The following is a 19,735-nucleotide window of genomic DNA, read 5'->3' as shown; positions in this document are numbered from 1 at the left end:
TCTTGTTCTTGTGCACAAGACACAAAGATATCCCTAAGAATTCAGATTATTACACACATGCACACTGCATTAATCATCTGGAGAATAGCAAACAGTGGCTTCAGTCCTTGTGCTAATGAAATCCTGATTACTCATGAGTCAGAAGATTTTTTTTTGGGGGGGGGGAACCCTATACAATATTTACAGACAGTTCTTGGGATTAAGCCAAGTGAGCTGTATTGCTGAGCCTGTATAAAATGTCATTTCCAGACAAAACCCTCTTCCAAATAATTCATCTGTTTCTCAATTTTTAAATTATTCATTTTTTCTGATTAATGAAAATATGCTAATTAAGGATTAGATGTTTAAAAGGTATAAATAACTTTCATTGCCTAAAGTAATTATGATAAGTAATTACTTAAACATTATGATTCAAAAGTTAAATAATTTCTATGGCAGAAAAATGGGTAGGAAAAAAAGACCCTACTTGTAGGTGTACAAGAAAATTTAGGTTGTCCAATCTGGTAGTAATATGTGTGTGTGTGTTGGGGGGGGGGGGGTTGCTATGGATTGTATGGAGGATTGTTTTAAAATTAATAAAATGAATAACAAAACATTTCCTGTAAGTATTTGAAGCTGTTCTTGCATAAATCTGTTACTTTCATCAAATCTCAATTCCTCATTGGCTTGAATTTATGTGTTGCTGAACATAGAAATACTGTTTTAGCAAAGTACTTGAACTATTCAACTACAACCTATTACATAATAATGAGGCTTTAATGATCAAAGGAATAGTCTTACAACTACATTCCCTATCCAGGTTTGACTATAAATCCCATTAACACAGCCCTTGGATTTTGAGGGCAAGAGTCTAGCCTGATATCAGTTTATGTGTTGATAATATGTAGTGAATCAAGGATGGGCAATGGTACTTGTCCAAATGTTGGACTCCAACTTCCATCATACTTAGCCAGTAGAGCCAAGGATGCTAGGAGTTGTAGTTCAACCATATTTAAAGAGTTAAAAGCTGCCCAGTCCATATTAGCATATCACTTTTCATCTTCTAAAACAGATGGAGAACTGCTGTGGATCGTCTTACTGCAGCACTTTCCAAACTAACATCTGTCAGACCATGGTCGTTTTATGACATTGAACAGACACACACAGTCTCTTTCTACCAATAAGGTCCCACAATATGGGAGCAGTTTATAGAATTAGGGTCAGGAGATCTTGCACCTTGGCACCACTGAAATCAGCACTATGGGAGGCCCACATATTATATTACCCATTAGCTCTCAAAAGTTACTTACTGACCAGTTTGGGTGACTGGAAAGGATGGAATGAGGAATGGTTTACATCTATAAAAGCATTTACTCTCTCCCTTTCTGAAAGAAATAAAATAAACAGGTCCAAGACAAACAAGAGACTGACTGTTTAATGTTTTTGGCTGAGTCAGCTAGAAAAATGAACTTAACTAATACAAGGCCCCAGTATATAATGGCCATCTCCCCTCCGCCACCCCCAATGCTGCCTTAATATTCTTTTTTTTCATATCTCTAAAATAATTTAACAATGTGTTTTTTAAAAAAAACACATTTTACTTTCCAATACATTTCTTTGTTGTATACTACCCTTGTTTGCATATGCTGAAATGTGATGTGTGCGTGTAATAAAATAAATATAAAAACATAATTTTACAATAGACAGAATTAGAGACAGAACTAATCTTGAAGCCTTACAATAACTGTGGAAGGGTATTTTTAATAGGCCATCAACAGGACCACTTCTTGGTGGTCTTACTAGTGTTTTGGAGCCCATTCCATGGAACTATGAGCAGTGAGCAGCCAGGGCATAAATGATGTCTGTCTTGATGTTGAAATGATTTACCATATATTCTTGACTATATGTTGGCCTCATGTATAAGGCAAGGTGTGAAGGCCAAAATGATGGATTTTGATATGACCTGTGGATAAGTCAAGGATTTCAGCAGGCATAACTGTTTGTGCTCACATTAAAGGCCGGATAGATGAAGCTATGCTCTTGACTTTTATGAGGGGATGGTTCCTTTTTTTAAAAAAATCAAGAGTTTCAGTACTTACATTGTTGCTTCCTTTAGGAAGAACATTAATGAAGAAGTACATCCCAACTGTAGTGCTTTATCTCCTGAGAAAATCTCCCTGGATATTACTGACATCCCTTTCTTGGGCATGATGACTGAACGTGTGGTACTGGACAGCTTCAGACATTATTGGAAGAAAGAGGTTATTGTGGCACTGAAATGGCCTTAGTCTCTCTGGATGACCTACTCTGGTTTAAAGATGTAGAAGTACTATCCTGTCCACCTTTCTGGATCACACAGCAGGTTTTGATACTATTGATCATGGTATTTACTGGAGTAGTTCTGTAGGGTGAGAAGAGGAGTCAGTGTGTTATATATGTTCTGTTCTAATCCGTGGGTCTGATTCTTCTTCAGCCCCATGGCCATTAAGCATAAGATACTATAGGTTCCATCTTGTCCTCCACACTATTTCACTTGCTCATCCTCTAATGTGATGCAGGCTATCCTCTGTCAACAATGTCCTTCAACACTCTACATTGTGTAAACAGGCCAGTCTCTGTATCAGAGGATAAAGGGACTTAAATCAGACATTTGGAATGAAAATACACAAAAAACAGTTGCAGAATCTTTCAGTCTTCCTGTGCAGAACACCTCAGACCACAGAACATTGTTTCTAGAGGGAGGGACCTACAAAGTAAGATTGGAAAGGGAAAAAGCAGAATTGGAATATATTCACAAAAGAGATGCCCACATGGGGTTATAAAACAGAAGAAAAATTGGATGTTTTTGACATTATAGCGACAGTGAGTTGTACAGACACAATGTATCACTACACATATTATAGCATTAGTTAACACCCCAGCATCATTAGGGCTCCTTTCCTATTTTATCACACCTCCTTTCTTTTTCCCGGTGAGCATCATGCTATATTCCAATAGCTGTCTCCACCATTCATAGTTACTGTATCTATTCACCTTGGCTTTCTCACCACCTTTGTCCCCCAGCCACCATCCTTAAAACTGAACTTGTTACTTCATCACTATACCCACAAGTTTTTCAATTCGTTTGTTCCTCACATACAGAGCCTGCACATTCATGTCTCTCTCTAGGTACTTCATTCCATGCATCTAGTGACTAAAGTGTACAAAAGCCTATTCTACCAGCTTCTTTCTCTCAGTCAGGCTGCATCTGCATTGCAGGGATAATGTGGTTTGACACCACTTCAACTGCCTTGGCTCAGTGCTATGGAATTTCTGGGATCTGTAGTTTTGCCATATATGTACCCTTCTTGGTCAGAAAGTTCTGGTTCCACAACCACTACAAATTGCAGGATTCCATAGCACTGAGCCATGACAGTTAAAGGGATGACAAATTGTATTAGTTCTGTAGTGCAGATACAGCCTTAGTCACAAAGGTGCTATAACTGTCTCAGAAAAACAGGGAGGGAAACGGCAGGGAGGAGAAGGAATGAGCACATGCATGCCTGTTGTTCTTTCTCCCTGGCCCGTGCTGGGCAAAGTGCCATTGTGTTTGCCATCACAGTGCTATAAGATCCCTCTGCATACTGATCCAGACAAATACGGCTATGAATATTAGAATATTTAGGCATGGTTGTTTTCTAAAGTCTATCCTCTTGTCTTTGTCATTTTAATTTCTTATGTCTTCATAATGATTTCTTTCAGTGTGTAGTCCATTTTTCAGCAGTGCACCTGAGTGTTTGTACCCACTAGTGGTGTTTCACTAGTGGAAAGCATTTCCCTATGTGTAGAGCTGTCAAATTAAACCCAGAACAGGGCTCCTGTAACTGTCATCCTTACATCTTGGAGCAGGGTTAAATACTGTAAGGCTCCATAAAGTGGAATATCTGTCCTCTCTCACCTTCCAAAATCCAACTTTCAGCTGCAGTCATCCTCTCCCAACATGGATAATGCCTTCTTGAAGGAAGCAATGGGGGAAATCAAAGAGCAATGTCCAGCTCTATTCTTGCTGTGGGGTGCACCTCTGTACACTTCCTCCTCTAATAAAGCAATAGTGATGTTGGTAGGAAACAGCTATAGTTGAAATTTGGGATTCAGAAAGTAAGAGAGGATGCTTTACAAAGCGTCGTACCACTAAATAATGTGTTGTATTTAAGTTGTAGGAAAACCAGTTTGGTAAACCACATTTTCTCCATTCATTCCTATCTTCTACAGCCCACTATGCAATGGGATATGAAGTTCTAGCCCAAGTAGTATATAGGGGTAGCTCCTGTCAAAAATGATTGATGACCCTTAAGCCCCGCCCCCTTGAATGATTTATGACCCTTAAGCCCCGCCCCTGACCACGCCCCCTTGAATGATTGATGACCTTTTGGGCCTGCCCCTGACCACGCCCCCTAGAATGATTGATGACCCTTTGGCCCCGCCCATGAATCCTCCCGCCAAGAATGATTTATGACCCTTTAGCCCCGCCCCTGACCATGCCCCAATAATGATTTATGACCCTTTGGCCCCGCCCTTGACCCCTCCCCTGACCCAAGGGTTCCCATTCACCCCCGCCCTTGAGGTCACGTGCCCCCCTGACCAATGGTTTGATCTCAGGAGAGCCACGTGGTCCACGCTAGCCAACCAGATGGCTGGCTGAAGAGAGCTCTAGCCTGTATCGAGAAGCGGCCATTCTATGCATGCCCAGACACGTTCTGCGGAGACAGCATGGAGACGCCGAGCACCCCTCTGCGGTTTGCAGCGCCTTCTACAAACCGGAGAATCAAACCCACCAGAATAACATCCTGGCCAAACTACCACGGGCCTGTGGGCTTTAGTGACCCTCCCGTACCGTTGAATATTTGGCCTGGAAAGGAATCCAAAGAGCCTGAAAAGACACCCAACATTATGGATTTCATTGACGATTCCTCAGAACTCGAGTGTGATTGCGGTTGCAATTTAAAAACCATTCTCCAGAAGAAGGAGAAGAAGGACGTACCCGACACTCCACAGAGCCCTGATGAACCGGATGGCGCAGGACTTTCGAAACCCGCCGCTCAGATGGAAGAGGTCATGGAAGAGGGAGATCGTGACCCACCACAGCCTTCCCATGCGGAAGAAACTATGAATGAAAGCGTGGATTCCGGCTACTACAGTTTAATGGTAAGTTAATAAAATCTAAAAAAAAAAAAAAAAAAAGTTAGTGGGCTGATTATCATTTGGGAGACAAGTGTGTTGTCTGCTAAAAGAATAAAACGTTTCTTATTTCTCTTTATTGGCTTAGGATGAAGACCTACAAGCAGACGGTGCTGAGAACCAGGCTGGAAAGAGTCTACAGCCCCTAAATGTTTCCCCCATCCCTAAGGTGTAGATATGTTTCTAATCTTTCCACCAATAAAATGTTGTTTGTATTACATGAGTGTGTTCATACTTACCTTAGAGTTGAAAATGGGAGGGCATGAAAAAATTCTGGGTGATATATATTATTCTCCAGGGAGAACTGGGAGCTTTGGGGGTGTGAATGCCCTACTTCATGAAGCCAAAATACAGAACAAAAATCTTAAAAGAGAGGAGGTGTCCCAATGGCTTCCTGGCCAAGATGCCTATACGCTACACAGACCTGCCAAAATGCATTTTAAAAGAAACAAGACGGTTGTATCTAATGTGGATTCTCAATGGCAGGCTGATCTGGTTGATATGCAACAGTTTTCTAAGTATAACAGAGGTTACAAGTACATTTTAACAGTAATAGATATCCTGTCTAAATTTGCCTGGGCTTTAGCTTTAAAGGACAAAACCGGTAAAGAAGTGGCCGCGGCTTTTAACGCTATTTTTAGCCAAAGCGGCAGAAAGCCTGTCAAATTACAAACGGATCGTGGCCGTGAATTTCTAAACAAATCTGTGAATAGCCTATTAAAACATCATGGGATTCATCATTTTGTCACCAATAATGAAGTCAAAGCAGGGGTTGTGGAACGATTTAATAGAACATTAAAAACAAAGATGTGGAGGTATTTCACAGCTAAAAATACCTTTACCTATATTGACATGCTTCCCCTGTTTCTAAAAAGTTATAACCAGAGTTTTCATCGAACAATCAAAGCAAGGCCTGCAGACGTCAATGATTCTAATGCTCTAGCCGTGTGGAAAACAGTATATGGGGCCCCTATCAAAACAGAAAAGGAGCATCCGCTCCTTAGAAAAGGAGACCATGTGAGGGTTTCTAAAAGCAAGGGCATATTTGCCAAAGGATATGAACAGAATTTCACCACAGAAGTATTTATTATTGACCAGGTCATCCTAACTGCAAAGAGACCTGTGTACCTGCTGAAAGATTATCTTGAGGAGCCTGTTGTTGGAAGCTTTTACCCTGAAGAGTTACAAAAGGTGAATGTCAAAGAGGATCAAGCGTACAGGATTGAAAAAATACTAGACGCTAAAGGCCGGGGTAGGAGAAAACAATACCTAGTGAAATGGTTAGGCTGGCCTAGCAAATTCAACAGTTGGGTGCTTGCTTCTGAAGTTGGTGAACCTGTGTAGAGGTGGGGGAAAATGGGAGAGAGTGGGTTTTATATCTTGCTCCCTAGTAATAGCAGCGCATCCGTTTTTCCACAGAACACAATTTCGTGCTTTACTATCTCTTTAGCAAGAGCCCTGGAACTTCCCGGGGAGTGGGAAGTAGGGCTCGCTGAGATACAGTATCCGCACACTTGGAATAATCTCAATACTAATACACCTTTTGAAATTGCCAATGAGACCAAGAAATGGTCCTTCATTCTGCAACGGGGGTATTATTCTGAGCTCCCTGTACTTCTTGAAATTATGAACAACCTGATATCAAGAGGTCCTGACCCCCCTGAAGCGCTTCTTCATTATGACCGTGTGACCGGAAAGGTTAGACTTAAAACAAATGGACCATACACAATCCAGGCTGGAGGGAGACTAGCTAACATGTTAGGATTAGTACCCAACCGTCATACCAAAACTCCCCCCTTCAAAGCAGACATCACAGCTGGTTTCAACACCTTATATGTGTACACCGATATAGTGGAGCATCAGATCGTGGGAGACTTCTATGTCCCACTGTTGCGCTGCATCCCTGTACGTGGACAGAGCGACGAATGTGTCAATATTGTTTATGATAAGCCTCACTACATCCCTGTAAGTAAGCATCACATTGACACCATCACCATTGAGATAAAGTCGGACCAGAACAAAAAAGTGCCATTTCGCTCGGGTAAGGTGCTTGTGAAACTACATTTCCGCCCCAGGAGAATACTGAAGCTTTAAAGATGGTATTTGTGAAAACATATGGTGACCCTGCCCTTTATAGAGATTATTACAGGGTCCAAGCCGGTAACGGTCTTCCAGGGTACCATGGAACCCCTGTAATGTACGGATCTGGGCTTGGCGGGATTTTCAGAAGCCTTTTCAGAAAAGCAGGTCCACTTTTGAAAAGAGGTCTGAACATGATGAAACCCCATGTTAAAACAGCCATGCAGAATATTGCTACAGATGTGGTCGGTGAAGTTACTCAGGCAGTTATGAATAAAATGAAACCCACAACTCCACAAGAAGGCTCAGGCCTGATGTATATTCAAAGAAGGCATCGTCAAAAAAGAAAAGCATCACGGGTGAGGTTAATAGGCCCTCCCCGAGCCCTTAAAAGAAAACGTGTAAGCAGAAAGAAAACTCAGAAGCGGAGAGCTGTAAGGAAGAGGAGGAGTCGGCCTCGCGCACAGTCTAAGAGAGATATATTTTAAACTAAAACCATGGCTTTTATCCACAGCGGATCTGAAGAATGCACAAAATCTGAATTAGACCTATTTAGTATTGGACCTACACAGACAAGTATCGAGAAAAGTTTGTATATTGAGGTGCCCCCCTTGACGGCTCTGACAGAATCTGCGCCGCTAGATTTTTTCATTGCAGGAAATGGTGAAGATTATATGGATCTCAATAATACGCTCTTATATCTAACCTGTAAGATTACTAAGGATGATAATACAAACATTCCTGCAACTGCCGAAGTTGGATTGGTGAACTATCCTATAGCCTCCATTTTTAGTCAGCTGGATGTGGTTTTGGGCGATAGGCTGATCAGCCAGAGCAATAACTGTTACCCTTACCGTGCTTTCATAGAATCTGTGCTGAACTACAGTGAAGACACTCTAGCCACCCAATTCTCTACAGGGTTGTTCTATAAAGATACCGCTGGAGAGCATGAATCGGCAGATCTGGAGGGCAATAATCACGGCTTTATTGAACGAGCAAACCTGACACGTGGAAGCAGAAAACTAGATCTGCTGGGACATCTCCACACAGACCTATTTTTTCAGGAGAAACTGCTTCTAAATGGGGTGGATGTAAAAATCAAACTCACACGCAACAAAGATCCTTTCTGCTTAATGACTGATGATGCAGACAGCAGTTACAAACTGCAAATTTTATCAGCGTCCCTTTTTGTGAAGAAGGTGAGAGTGTCACCGGGAGTACGGCTAGGTCATGCAGAAGCTCTGCTGACATGCAACGCCAAATACCCTGTGGACCGTGTAAGCATGAAAGTGTTTAGCATCCCGAGAGGCAGCCGTGTCACCAACCAGGAGAATCTCTTTTTGGGTCAATTACCCAAGCAGGTGATTATAGGCCTGGTGGACAACGACGCCTTCAGTGGAACTTACAACAAGAACCCCTTTAACTTTAAGCATTACGACATCAATTTTGCTGCGCTGTATTTGGATGGAGAGCAGAACCCCACAAAGCCATTTCAACCCAACTTTGAAGATGGAAACTGTGTCAGGGAATACATGAGTTTGGTGCAGACAGCAGGCAAGCATATGAAAGACCGATCTCTTTTAATCAACCGTGACGAATATGCAAGAGGTTACACGCTTTTTGCATTTGACCTTACCCCAGACCAAGAAGGCGGAGATCATTATTCGTTGATCAAAACCGGGAACCTGAGGGCTGAATTCCGGTTCGCCAGACCTCTGCCCACTACCGTGAATATGATCGTATATGGTGTTTTTGACAATGTGATAGAGATAAATCACAGGAGAAACGTCTTGTATGATTATATGTAACATGGACAGCGTGCAATTAACCCGCATCCTTTCTTCAAATCCTTATACTCGAAAGCCGTTCTATGGAGTCTTCCCGTGTGACATGCTCCCTAGAGAGAAGCTGATACAAAGACCTGTCTGTCTAGTCATCAACACTCACCCCCACAATCTCCCTGGAGAACACTGGTTGGCTATCTACTTAACAGAAGAAAATACCGGTGAATTTTTTGACTCCTACGGACACCCTCCCGACCACCCGCTCTTTCCTAAAACCATTGTTAAATTTTTAAGAAAAAACGCCAGCAAAACTATGTTTCAGCCCAGAGCAGTGCAAGCCTCAGACTCTGTGGTGTGTGGTTACCACTGTGTGTTTTTCCTTCAGCATCGCTGTAAAGGCCTGACTTTTAAAAATATTCAAGAATTATATTCTCACGACTTGCAAAGAAATGATGAAATGGTGGTTGAACATGTAAAAACAAAGAGGAACATGCCAAGGCTTGTCTCATACATGCCCAGACTTGTCCCAAACATGTTTCAACCAGCCCAAGGATGTATAACCTGCAACGCTTTTCATAAACGTTCTTGTCAATAAATAGATCCTCTAGGAAGGATTTTAAAGAATTTTTCTTGTGTGTGTGTGTTTTTTCTTTTAACTAAAATAAAAATATAGACTTAAGTGATAATTTTAACTTATTTATTTCTCTTTTTGAAAAACAACAGGAGAATCATAAATGGAGCCAATTAGCTGTACTAGACTGTCTCTGTTTTCTCAAAGCTTTGCGGGAGGTCTTGGGGGTGTGAAACAGCACCGGAGTGGCATCGTTGGGGTTCTTTAGCTTGTCCAAAAATTCTCTGTTGGCATGGTGCCCAACCACAGACGTTGGGACATTGAGCTCTGCCATGGCCCTCATGAAAACATCCCAGCCTTTTGGAACATGTTTGGCTGGTAAAGCATGGGTCTGAGTAACCCCCTTGACTAAATCCAGCATATTGGACCCAGCCACAGGTTCCCCTTTATAGACAAAGGATCCTTTGTCATTCCATGAAGAGATACTCTTGTGTTGCTTCATTTTGGTTAACAACACCCTTGCTGCATTCTTGTATCTGGCAGGCAGGCTTTCCAGGATTTCTTGAAACAGGGGTTCAGAGGAGTTGGCCAATCCGTTTTCAGGGGTCTGTTGCATTTGAGGCAGAATTAGATTTATGTTTTCTTTCTCTGTTTCCTTCTGTCTGACATGAGTCAAATACCTTTGAAGCAAACTGTCATATTGTTTAGCTTTTTCATACTCTGTTAAGTCAGTCCTTTGAAGAATCCTCTGCATCTCAGCATCCAGGGTATATATGGCCTTAGTTCTGATATTTTCATCCTTAGGAGATGAGCCCTTTAACTGTTCTAGCTGATGGCTAGGGACCAAATACATCTTTTCTGCATATTCCATTACTACCTAGTTAAAAGGCTGGTTATCAGGGGTACAGCAAAGCTTAACAGCGGACCAAGAAAACCCCCAGACTGCTTCACCAAGACTTTTTTCCTTCTCAGCGAGACTCGCTTGTTACCCAGAGTTTTAATAAGATGGCGCCTCTTTCTCAGTACACGCACCTGATGAGGAGATAATGGAATGTTGCCTTTTAAAGCGTTCAGGGCTATTTCTGAGATGGCTGCAACCAGGTCATTTGAGGCTGTACATAAAAAAGCTTTCCTCTGGGGTGGGGGCATCTTAACGAGTAGTTTTAAGAGCGCAAGGTTTCTTTTCACACGCCCAGACATGTTGACCCGAAGGGAGTGGTGGGAGCATTATGGTGTGGGAATTAAAGCTGAAGCCTTTTGTAACCACCGGCACCTTTCTTCATGGTATATACTACCGGCCAGTCTGGAGGAAAAATGCCCGTTCGTAACCTGTAAGCTTCTGGCGTGTTAGTCTGCAGATCAATAATCAGGTAACCAAAGGGCTTGCTTGTTGCATCCGCAAAGGCTTCCATGAAGAATTTAGTGTTCCCTGGGTACATCTGACGAGCTAAAGTTGCAATTTGTAATTTATCCCTAGGATTTTTAAACAGCACCATGTATTTTGCATTTAAGCTGATGGTCCGGAAGCTTTTTCCCTTGCAGAAAATATTTTGTGTGATGAAAAAAACACTCAGATTCCTGTGATGAACGTGGACTGTAAACAGTCTTTCAATATTTGAAGTATCACAAGACTGCATTAGATCGTCTATCACTAAGAACTTTATTTTTTTCAGGGGTAACAAATCTTCATTATCAAAATTATCAGGCATACCCTCTACAAATTGAATAAAAGGATATTTACATAGCAGTTCTTGGTACAAAGGTTGCCAGCAGCTATAACACCACAAAATTTTCTCAGGGTGCACTGAAAACAGACTGTGAGCGTTATCCAACATCTTTTTTACAAATACAGTTTTTCCACAGTTGCTCGGTCCTGCTAGAATAGCTGAGAAGGGGTGTTGCCACCGCGTAGACATATTCAATAACCGTAAGGGAGAGTCTTAAACCCTTCAGTAATCACTCTCTTGTCATAAACCACTCTTTGAGTTTTCTTTAGCTCTTTTGTGTGGATAGACCACTGACGTTTATTTCTAACAATCCCTTGTTGCTGCACCACTATTTCATGAGCACCTCCTTTCTCTCTGTCTGAGGTGTAGTCAAACACCAGGTCCTTCAGACTGTCAAAATTAATTTTTTCACAATTAGCAACATTCAGTGTGATCCCTTTGACCTTCAAGCACGCTGTACCCCCCGAAAGCTTGTACCCGTAGGTTTTGGGTCCAGCTGATACATATTCTGTGATACGTTGATCTGGGGGGATTTCACTGGTGAGATCGCCCAGGTAATCCCCAAGAGGGGGGGGGAAATTCTCCCTCTCTACTCACAAAGATGACACTATCTGTATCATGGTACAGAACTCTCTCTTGAAGCTTATCTAACAAAGAATAAAGTTCAATTCTAGCATAAGCGGTTGTAAAACAGGCAATGAACTCATTCTTTCTACCTGCGGTTGTTATGCGGTCAGCAGAGTTTTTCCAGGACACACAAACAGCCTCTTCATCAATGAACTCAAACATCGAAACATTGTAAGCATCAGAAAATACAAGATTGAAGAATTCATCAGGATTTCCCCACTGGTGTGTTACTGAAGAAGACAAAAATAAATACATAGCTGATTTTGAGGAAAAAGAGGGGGTCCTTTTGCGCAAGGAAGAAATTGTTGTTAATCCTGCAAAGCGGCAGATTGCCAAATTGTTTTTAAATTCCTTGTGGGGAAAATTTGGCCAGAGAACAAACCTGACTAACACACAGGTGGTGAGGGATCCTGATGAATTCTTCAATCTTGTATTTTCTGATGCTTACAATGTTTCGATGTTTGAGTTCATTGATGAAGAGGCTGTTTGTGTGTCCTGGAAAAACTCTGCTGACCGCATAACAACCGCAGGTAGAAAGAATGAGTTCATTGCCTGTTTTACAACCGCTTATGCTAGAATTGAACTTTATTCTTTGTTAGATAAGCTTCAAGAGAGAGTTCTGTACCATGATACAGATAGTGTCATCTTTGTGAGTAGAGAGGGAGAATTTCCCCCCCCCCTCTTGGGGATTACCTGGGCGATCTCACCAGTGAAATCCCCCCAGATCAACGTATCACAGAATATGTATCAGCTGGACCCAAAACCTACGGGTACAAGCTTTCGGGGGGTACAGCGTGCTTGAAGGTCAAAGGGATCACACTGAATGTTGCTAATTGTGAAAAAATTAATTTTGACAGTCTGAAGGACCTGGTGTTTGACTACACCTCAGACAGAGAGAAAGGAGGTGCTCATGAAATAGTGGTGCAGCAACAAGGGATTGTTAGAAATAAACGTCAGTGGTCTATCCACACAAAAGAGCTAAAGAAAACTCAAAGAGTGGTTTATGACAAGAGAGTGATTACTGAAGGGTTTAAGACTCTCCCTTACGGTTATTGAATATGTCTACGCGGTGGCAACACCCCTTCTCAGCTATTCTAGCAGGACCGAGCAACTGTGGAAAAACTGTATTTGTAAAAAAGATGTTGGATAACGCTCACAGTCTGTTTTCAGTGCACCCTGAGAAAATTTTGTGGTGTTATAGCTGCTGGCAACCTTTGTACCAAGAACTGCTATGTAAATATCCTTTTATTCAATTTGTAGAGGGTATGCCTGATAATTTTGATAATGAAGATTTGTTACCCCTGAAAAAAATAAAGTTCTTAGTGATAGACGATCTAATGCAGTCTTGTGATACTTCAAATATTGAAAGACTGTTTACAGTCCACGTTCATCACAGGAATCTGAGTGTTTTTTTCATCACACAAAATATTTTCTGCAAGGGAAAAAGCTTCCGGACCATCAGCTTAAATGCAAAATACATGGTGCTGTTTAAAAATCCTAGGGATAAATTACAAATTGCAACTTTAGCTCGTCAGATGTACCCAGGGAACACTAAATTCTTCATGGAAGCCTTTGCGGATGCAACAAGCAAGCCCTTTGGTTACCTGATTATTGATCTGCAGACTAACACGCCAGAAGCTTACAGGTTACGAACGGGCATTTTTCCTCCAGACTGGCCGGTAGTATATACCATGAAGAAAGGTGCCGGTGGTTACAAAAGGCTTCAGCTTTAATTCCCACACCATAATGCTCCCACCACTCCCTTCGGGTCAACATGTCTGGGCGTGTGAAAAGAAACCTTGCGCTCTTAAAACTACTCGTTAAGATGCCCCCACCCCAGAGGAAAGCTTTTTTATGTACAGCCTCAAATGACCTGGTTGCAGCCATCTCAGAAATAGCCCTGAACGCTTTAAAAGGCAACATTCCATTATCTCCTCATCAGGTGCGTGTACTGAGAAAGAGGCGCCATCTTATTAAAACTCTGGGTAACAAGCGAGTCTCGCTGAGAAGGAAAAAAGTCTTGGTGAAGCAGTCTGGGGGTTTTCTTGGTCCGCTGTTAAGCTTTGCTGTACCCCTGATAACCAGCCTTTTAACTAGGTAGTAATGGAATATGCAGAAAAGATGTATTTGGTCCCTAGCCATCAGCTAGAACAGTTAAAGGGCTCATCTCCTAAGGATGAAAATATCAGAACTAAGGCCATATATACCCTGGATGCTGAGATGCAGAGGATTCTTCAAAGGACTGACTTAACAGAGTATGAAAAAGCTAAACAATATGACAGTTTGCTTCAAAGGTATTTGACTCATGTCAGACAGAAGGAAACAGAGAAAGAAAACATAAATCTAATTCTGCCTCAAATGCAACAGACCCCTGAAAACGGATTGGCCAACTCCTCTGAACCCCTGTTTCAAGAAATCCTGGAAAGCCTGCCTGCCAGATACAAGAATGCAGCAAGGGTGTTGTTAACCAAAATGAAGCAACACAAGAGTATCTCTTCATGGAATGACAAAGGATCCTTTGTCTATAAAGGGGAACCTGTGGCTGGGTCCAATATGCTGGATTTAGTCAAGGGGGTTACTCAGACCCATGCTTTACCAGCCAAACATGTTCCAAAAGGCTGGGATGTTTTCATGAGGGCCATGGCAGAGCTCAATGTCCCAACGTCTGTGGTTGGGCACCATGCCAACAGAGAATTTTTGGACAAGCTAAAGAACCCCAACGATGCCACTCCGGTGCTGTTTCACACCCCCAAGACCTCCCGCAAAGCTTTGAGAAAACAGAGACAGTCTAGTACAGCTAATTGGCTCCATTTATGATTCTCCTGTTGTTTTTCAAAAAGAGAAATAAATAAGTTAAAATTATCACTTAAGTCTATATTTTTATTTTAGTTAAAAGAAAAAACACACACACACAAGAAAAATTCTTTAAAATCCTTCCTAGAGGATCTATTTATTGACAAGAACGTTTATGAAAAGCGTTGCAGGTTATACATCCTTGGGCTGGTTGAAACATGTTTGGGACAAGTCTGGGCATGTATGAGACAAGCCTTGGCATGTTCCTCTTTGTTTTTACATGTTCAACCACCATTTCATCATTTCTTTGCAAGTCGTGAGAATATAATTCTTGAATATTTTTAAAAGTCAGGCCTTTACAGCGATGCTGAAGGAAAAACACACAGTGGTAACCACACACCACAGAGTCTGAGGCTTGCACTGCTCTGGGCTGAAACATAGTTTTGCTGGCGTTTTTTCTTAAAAATTTAACAATGGTTTTAGGAAAGAGCGGGTGGTCGGGAGGGTGTCCGTAGGAGTCAAAAAATTCACCGGTATTTTCTTCTGTTAAGTAGATAGCCAACCAGTGTTCTCCAGGGAGATTGTGGGGGTGAGTGTTGATGACTAGACAGACAGGTCTTTGTATCAGCTTCTCTCTAGGGAGCATGTCACACGGGAAGACTCCATAGAACGGCTTTCGAGTATAAGGATTTGAAGAAAGGATGCGGGTTAATTGCACGCTGTCCATGTTACATATAATCATACAAGACGTTTCTCCTGTGATTTATCTCTATCACATTGTCAAAAACACCATATACGATCATATTCACGGTAGTGGGCAGAGGTCTGGCGAACCGGAATTCAGCCCTCAGGTTCCCGGTTTTGATCAACGAATAATGATCTCCGCCTTCTTGGTCTGGGGTAAGGTCAAATGCAAAAAGCGTGTAACCTCTTGCATATTCGTCACGGTTGATTAAAAGAGATCGGTCTTTCATATGCTTGCCTGCTGTCTGCACCAAACTCATGTATTCCCTGACACAGTTTCCATCTTCAAAGTTGGGTTGAAATGGCTTTGTGGGGTTCTGCTCTCCATCCAAATACAGCGCAGCAAAATTGATGTCGTAATGCTTAAAGTTAAAGGGGTTCTTGTTGTAAGTTCCACTGAAGGCATCGTTGTCCACCAGGCCTATAATCACCTGCTTGGGTAATTGACCCAAAAAGAGATTCTCCTGGTTGGTGACACGGCTGCCTCTCGGGATGCTAAACACTTTCATGCTTACACGGTCCACAGGGTATTTGGCGTTGCATGTCAGCAGAGCTTCTGCATGACTTAGCCGTACTCCCGGTGACACTCTCACCTTCTTCACAAAAAGGGACGCTGATAAAATTTGCAGTTTGTAACTGCTGTCTGCATCATCAGTCATTAAGCAGAAAGGATCTTTGTTGCGTGTGAGTTTGATTTTTACATCCACCCCATTTAGAAGCAGTTTCTCCTGAAAAAATAGGTCTGTGTGGAGATGTCCCAGCAGATCTAGTTTTCTGCTTCCACGTGTCAGGTTTGCTCGTTCAATAAAGCCGTGATTATTGCCCTCCAGATCTGCCGATTCATGCTCTCCAGCGGTATCTTTATAGAACAACCCTGTAGAGAATTGGGTGGCTAGAGTGTCTTCACTGTAGTTCAGCACAGATTCTATGAAAGCACGGTAAGGGTAACAGTTATTGCTCTGGCTGATCAGCCTATCGCCCAAAACCACATCCAGCTGACTAAAAATGGAGGCTATAGGATAGTTCACCAATCCAACTTCGGCAGTTGCAGGAATGTTTGTATTATCATCCTTAGTAATCTTACAGGTTAGATATAAGAGCGTATTATTGAGATCCATATAATCTTCACCATTTCCTGCAATGAAAAAATCTAGCGGCGCAGATTCTGTCAGAGCCGTCAAGGGGGGCACCTCAATATACAAACTTTTCTCGATACTTGTCTGTGTAGGTCCAATACTAAATAGGTCTAATTCAGATTTTGTGCATTCTTCAGATCCGCTGTGGATAAAAGCCATGGTTTTAGTTTAAAATATATCTCTCTTAGACTGTGCGCGAGGCCGACTCCTCCTCTTCCTTACAGCTCTCCGCTTCTGAGTTTTCTTTCTGCTTACACGTTTTCTTTTAAGGGCTCGGGGAGGGCCTATTAACCTCACCCGTGATGCTTTTCTTTTTTGACGATGCCTTCTTTGAATATACATCAGGCCTGAGCCTTCTTGTGGAGTTGTGGGTTTCATTTTATTCATAACTGCCTGAGTAACTTCACCGACCACATCTGTAGCAATATTCTGCATGGCTGTTTTAACATGGGGTTTCATCATGTTCAGACCTCTTTTCAAAAGTGGACCTGCTTTTCTGAAAAGGCTTCTGAAAATCCCGCCAAGCCCAGATCCGTACATTACAGGGGTTCCATGGTACCCTGGAAGACCGTTACCGGCTTGGACCCTGTAATAATCTCTATAAAGGGCAGGGTCACCATATGTTTTCACAAATACCATCTTTAAAGCTTCAGTATTCTCCTGGGGCGGAAATGTAGTTTCACAAGCACCTTACCCGAGCGAAATGGCACTTTTTTGTTCTGGTCCGACTTTATCTCAATGGTGATGGTGTCAATGTGATGCTTACTTACAGGGATGTAGTGAGGCTTATCATAAACAATATTGACACATTCGTCGCTCTGTCCACGTACAGGGATGCAGTGCAACAGTGGGACATAGAAGTCTCCCACGATCTGATGCTCCACTATATCGGTGTACACATATAAGGTGTTGAAACCAGCTGTGATGTCTGCTTTGAAGGGGGGAGTTTTGGTATGACGGTTGGGTACTAATCCTAACATGTTAGCTAGTCTCCCTCCAGCCTGGATTGTGTATGGTCCATTTGTTTTAAGTCTAACCTTTCCGGTCACACGGTCATAATGAAGAAGCGCTTCAGGGGGGTCAGGACCTCTTGATATCAGGTTGTTCATAATTTCAAGAAGTACAGGGAGCTCAGAATAATACCCCCGTTGCAGAATGAAGGACCATTTCTTGGTCTCATTGGCAATTTCAAAAGGTGTATTAGTATTGAGATTATTCCAAGTGTGCGGATACTGTATCTCAGCGAGCCCTACTTCCCACTCCCCGGGAAGTTCCAGGGCTCTTGCTAAAGAGATAGTAAAGCACGAAATTGTGTTCTGTGGAAAAACGGATGCGCTGCTATTACTAGGGAGCAAGATATAAAACCCACTCTCTCCCATTTTCCCCCACCTCTACACAGGTTCACCAACTTCAGAAGCAAGCACCCAACTGTTGAATTTGCTAGGCCAGCCTAACCATTTCACTAGGTATTGTTTTCTCCTACCCCGGCCTTTAGCGTCTAGTATTTTTTCAATCCTGTACGCTTGATCCTCTTTGACATTCACCTTTTGTAACTCTTCAGGGTAAAAGCTTCCAACAACAGGCTCCTCAAGATAATCTTTCAGCAGGTACACAGGTCTCTTTGCAGTTAGGATGACCTGGTCAATAATAAATACTTCTGTGGTGAAATTCTGTTCATATCCTTTGGCAAATATGCCCTTGCTTTTAGAAACCCTCACATGGTCTCCTTTTCTAAGGAGCGGATGCTCCTTTTCTGTTTTGATAGGGGCCCCATATACTGTTTTCCACACGGCTAGAGCATTAGAATCATTGACGTCTGCAGGCCTTGCTTTGATTGTTCGATGAAAACTCTGGTTATAACTTTTTAGAAACAGGGGAAGCATGTCAATATAGGTAAAGGTATTTTTAGCTGTGAAATACCTCCACATCTTTGTTTTTAATGTTCTATTAAATCGTTCCACAACCCCTGCTTTGACTTCATTATTGGTGACAAAATGATGAATCCCATGATGTTTTAATAGGCTATTCACAGATTTGTTTAGAAATTCACGGCCACGATCCGTTTGTAATTTGACAGGCTTTCTGCCGCTTTGGCTAAAAATAGCGTTAAAAGCCGCGGCCACTTCTTTACCGGTTTTGTCCTTTAAAGCTAAAGCCCAGGCAAATTTAGACAGGATATCTATTACTGTTAAAATGTACTTGTAACCTCTGTTATACTTAGAAAACTGTTGCATATCAACCAGATCAGCCTGCCATTGAGAATCCACATTAGATACAACCGTCTTGTTTCTTTTAAAATGCATTTTGGCAGGTCTGTGTAGCGTATAGGCATCTTGGCCAGGAAGCCATTGGGACACCTCCTCTCTTTTAAGATTTTTGTTCTGTATTTTGGCTTCATGAAGTAGGGCATTCACACCCCCAAAGCTCCCAGTTCTCCCTGGAGAATAATATATATCACCCAGAATTTTTTCATGCCCTCCCATTTTCAACTCTAAGGTAAGTATGAACACACTCATGTAATACAAACAACATTTTATTGGTGGAAAGATTAGAAACATATCTACACCTTAGGGATGGGGGAAACATTTAGGGGCTGTAGACTCTTTCCAGCCTGGTTCTCAGCACCGTCTGCTTGTAGGTCTTCATCCTAAGCCAATAAAGAGAAATAAGAAACGTTTTATTCTTTTAGCAGACAACACACTTGTCTCCCAAATGATAATCAGCCCACTAACTTTTTTTTTTTTTTTTTTTTAGATTTTATTAACTTACCATTAAACTGTAGTAGCCGGAATCCACGCTTTCATTCATAGTTTCTTCCGCATGGGAAGGCTGTGGTGGGTCACGATCTCCCTCTTCCATGACCTCTTCCATCTGAGCGGCGGGTTTCGAAAGTCCTGCGCCATCCGGTTCATCAGGGCTCTGTGGAGTGTCGGGTACGTCCTTCTTCTCCTTCTTCTGGAGAATGGTTTTTAAATTGCAACCGCAATCACACTCGAGTTCTGAGGAATCGTCAATGAAATCCATAATGTTGGGTGTCTTTTCAGGCTCTTTGGATTCCTTTCCAGGCCAAATATTCAA

At 42.2% G+C, this 19,735-nt stretch overlaps 2 protein-coding genes across 2 annotated transcripts; one reads left to right on the top strand and one right to left on the bottom strand.

Moving 5' to 3' along the window:
- Positions 1 to 7,772: 7,772 nt before the first annotated feature.
- On the top strand, positions 7,773 to 9,083 carry LOC149311485 (uncharacterized protein F54H12.2-like). Its single transcript, XM_089529514.1, has one exon. It carries the CDS (start codon positions 7,773 to 7,775, stop codon positions 9,081 to 9,083), a length of 1,311 nt encoding a protein of 436 aa, XP_089385640.1.
- Positions 9,084 to 15,505: 6,422 nt separating this feature from the next.
- LOC149311484 (uncharacterized protein F54H12.2-like) lies at positions 15,506 to 16,816 on the bottom strand. The gene has a single exon (XM_089529512.1). It carries the CDS (start codon positions 16,814 to 16,816, stop codon positions 15,506 to 15,508), a length of 1,311 nt encoding a protein of 436 aa, XP_089385638.1.
- Between the last annotated feature and the right edge of the window lie 2,919 nt (positions 16,817 to 19,735).

This window comes from Sceloporus occidentalis, unplaced genomic scaffold (assembly GCF_023333645.1).
Source record: "Sceloporus occidentalis isolate IW3139 unplaced genomic scaffold, rSceOcc1.0.p SCAF_6, whole genome shotgun sequence".
Lineage (NCBI taxonomy): Eukaryota > Metazoa > Chordata > Lepidosauria > Squamata > Phrynosomatidae > Sceloporus > Sceloporus occidentalis.
The sequence above is the reverse complement of the archived record's forward strand: the minus strand, read 5'-3'. Positions and strand labels throughout refer to the sequence as shown.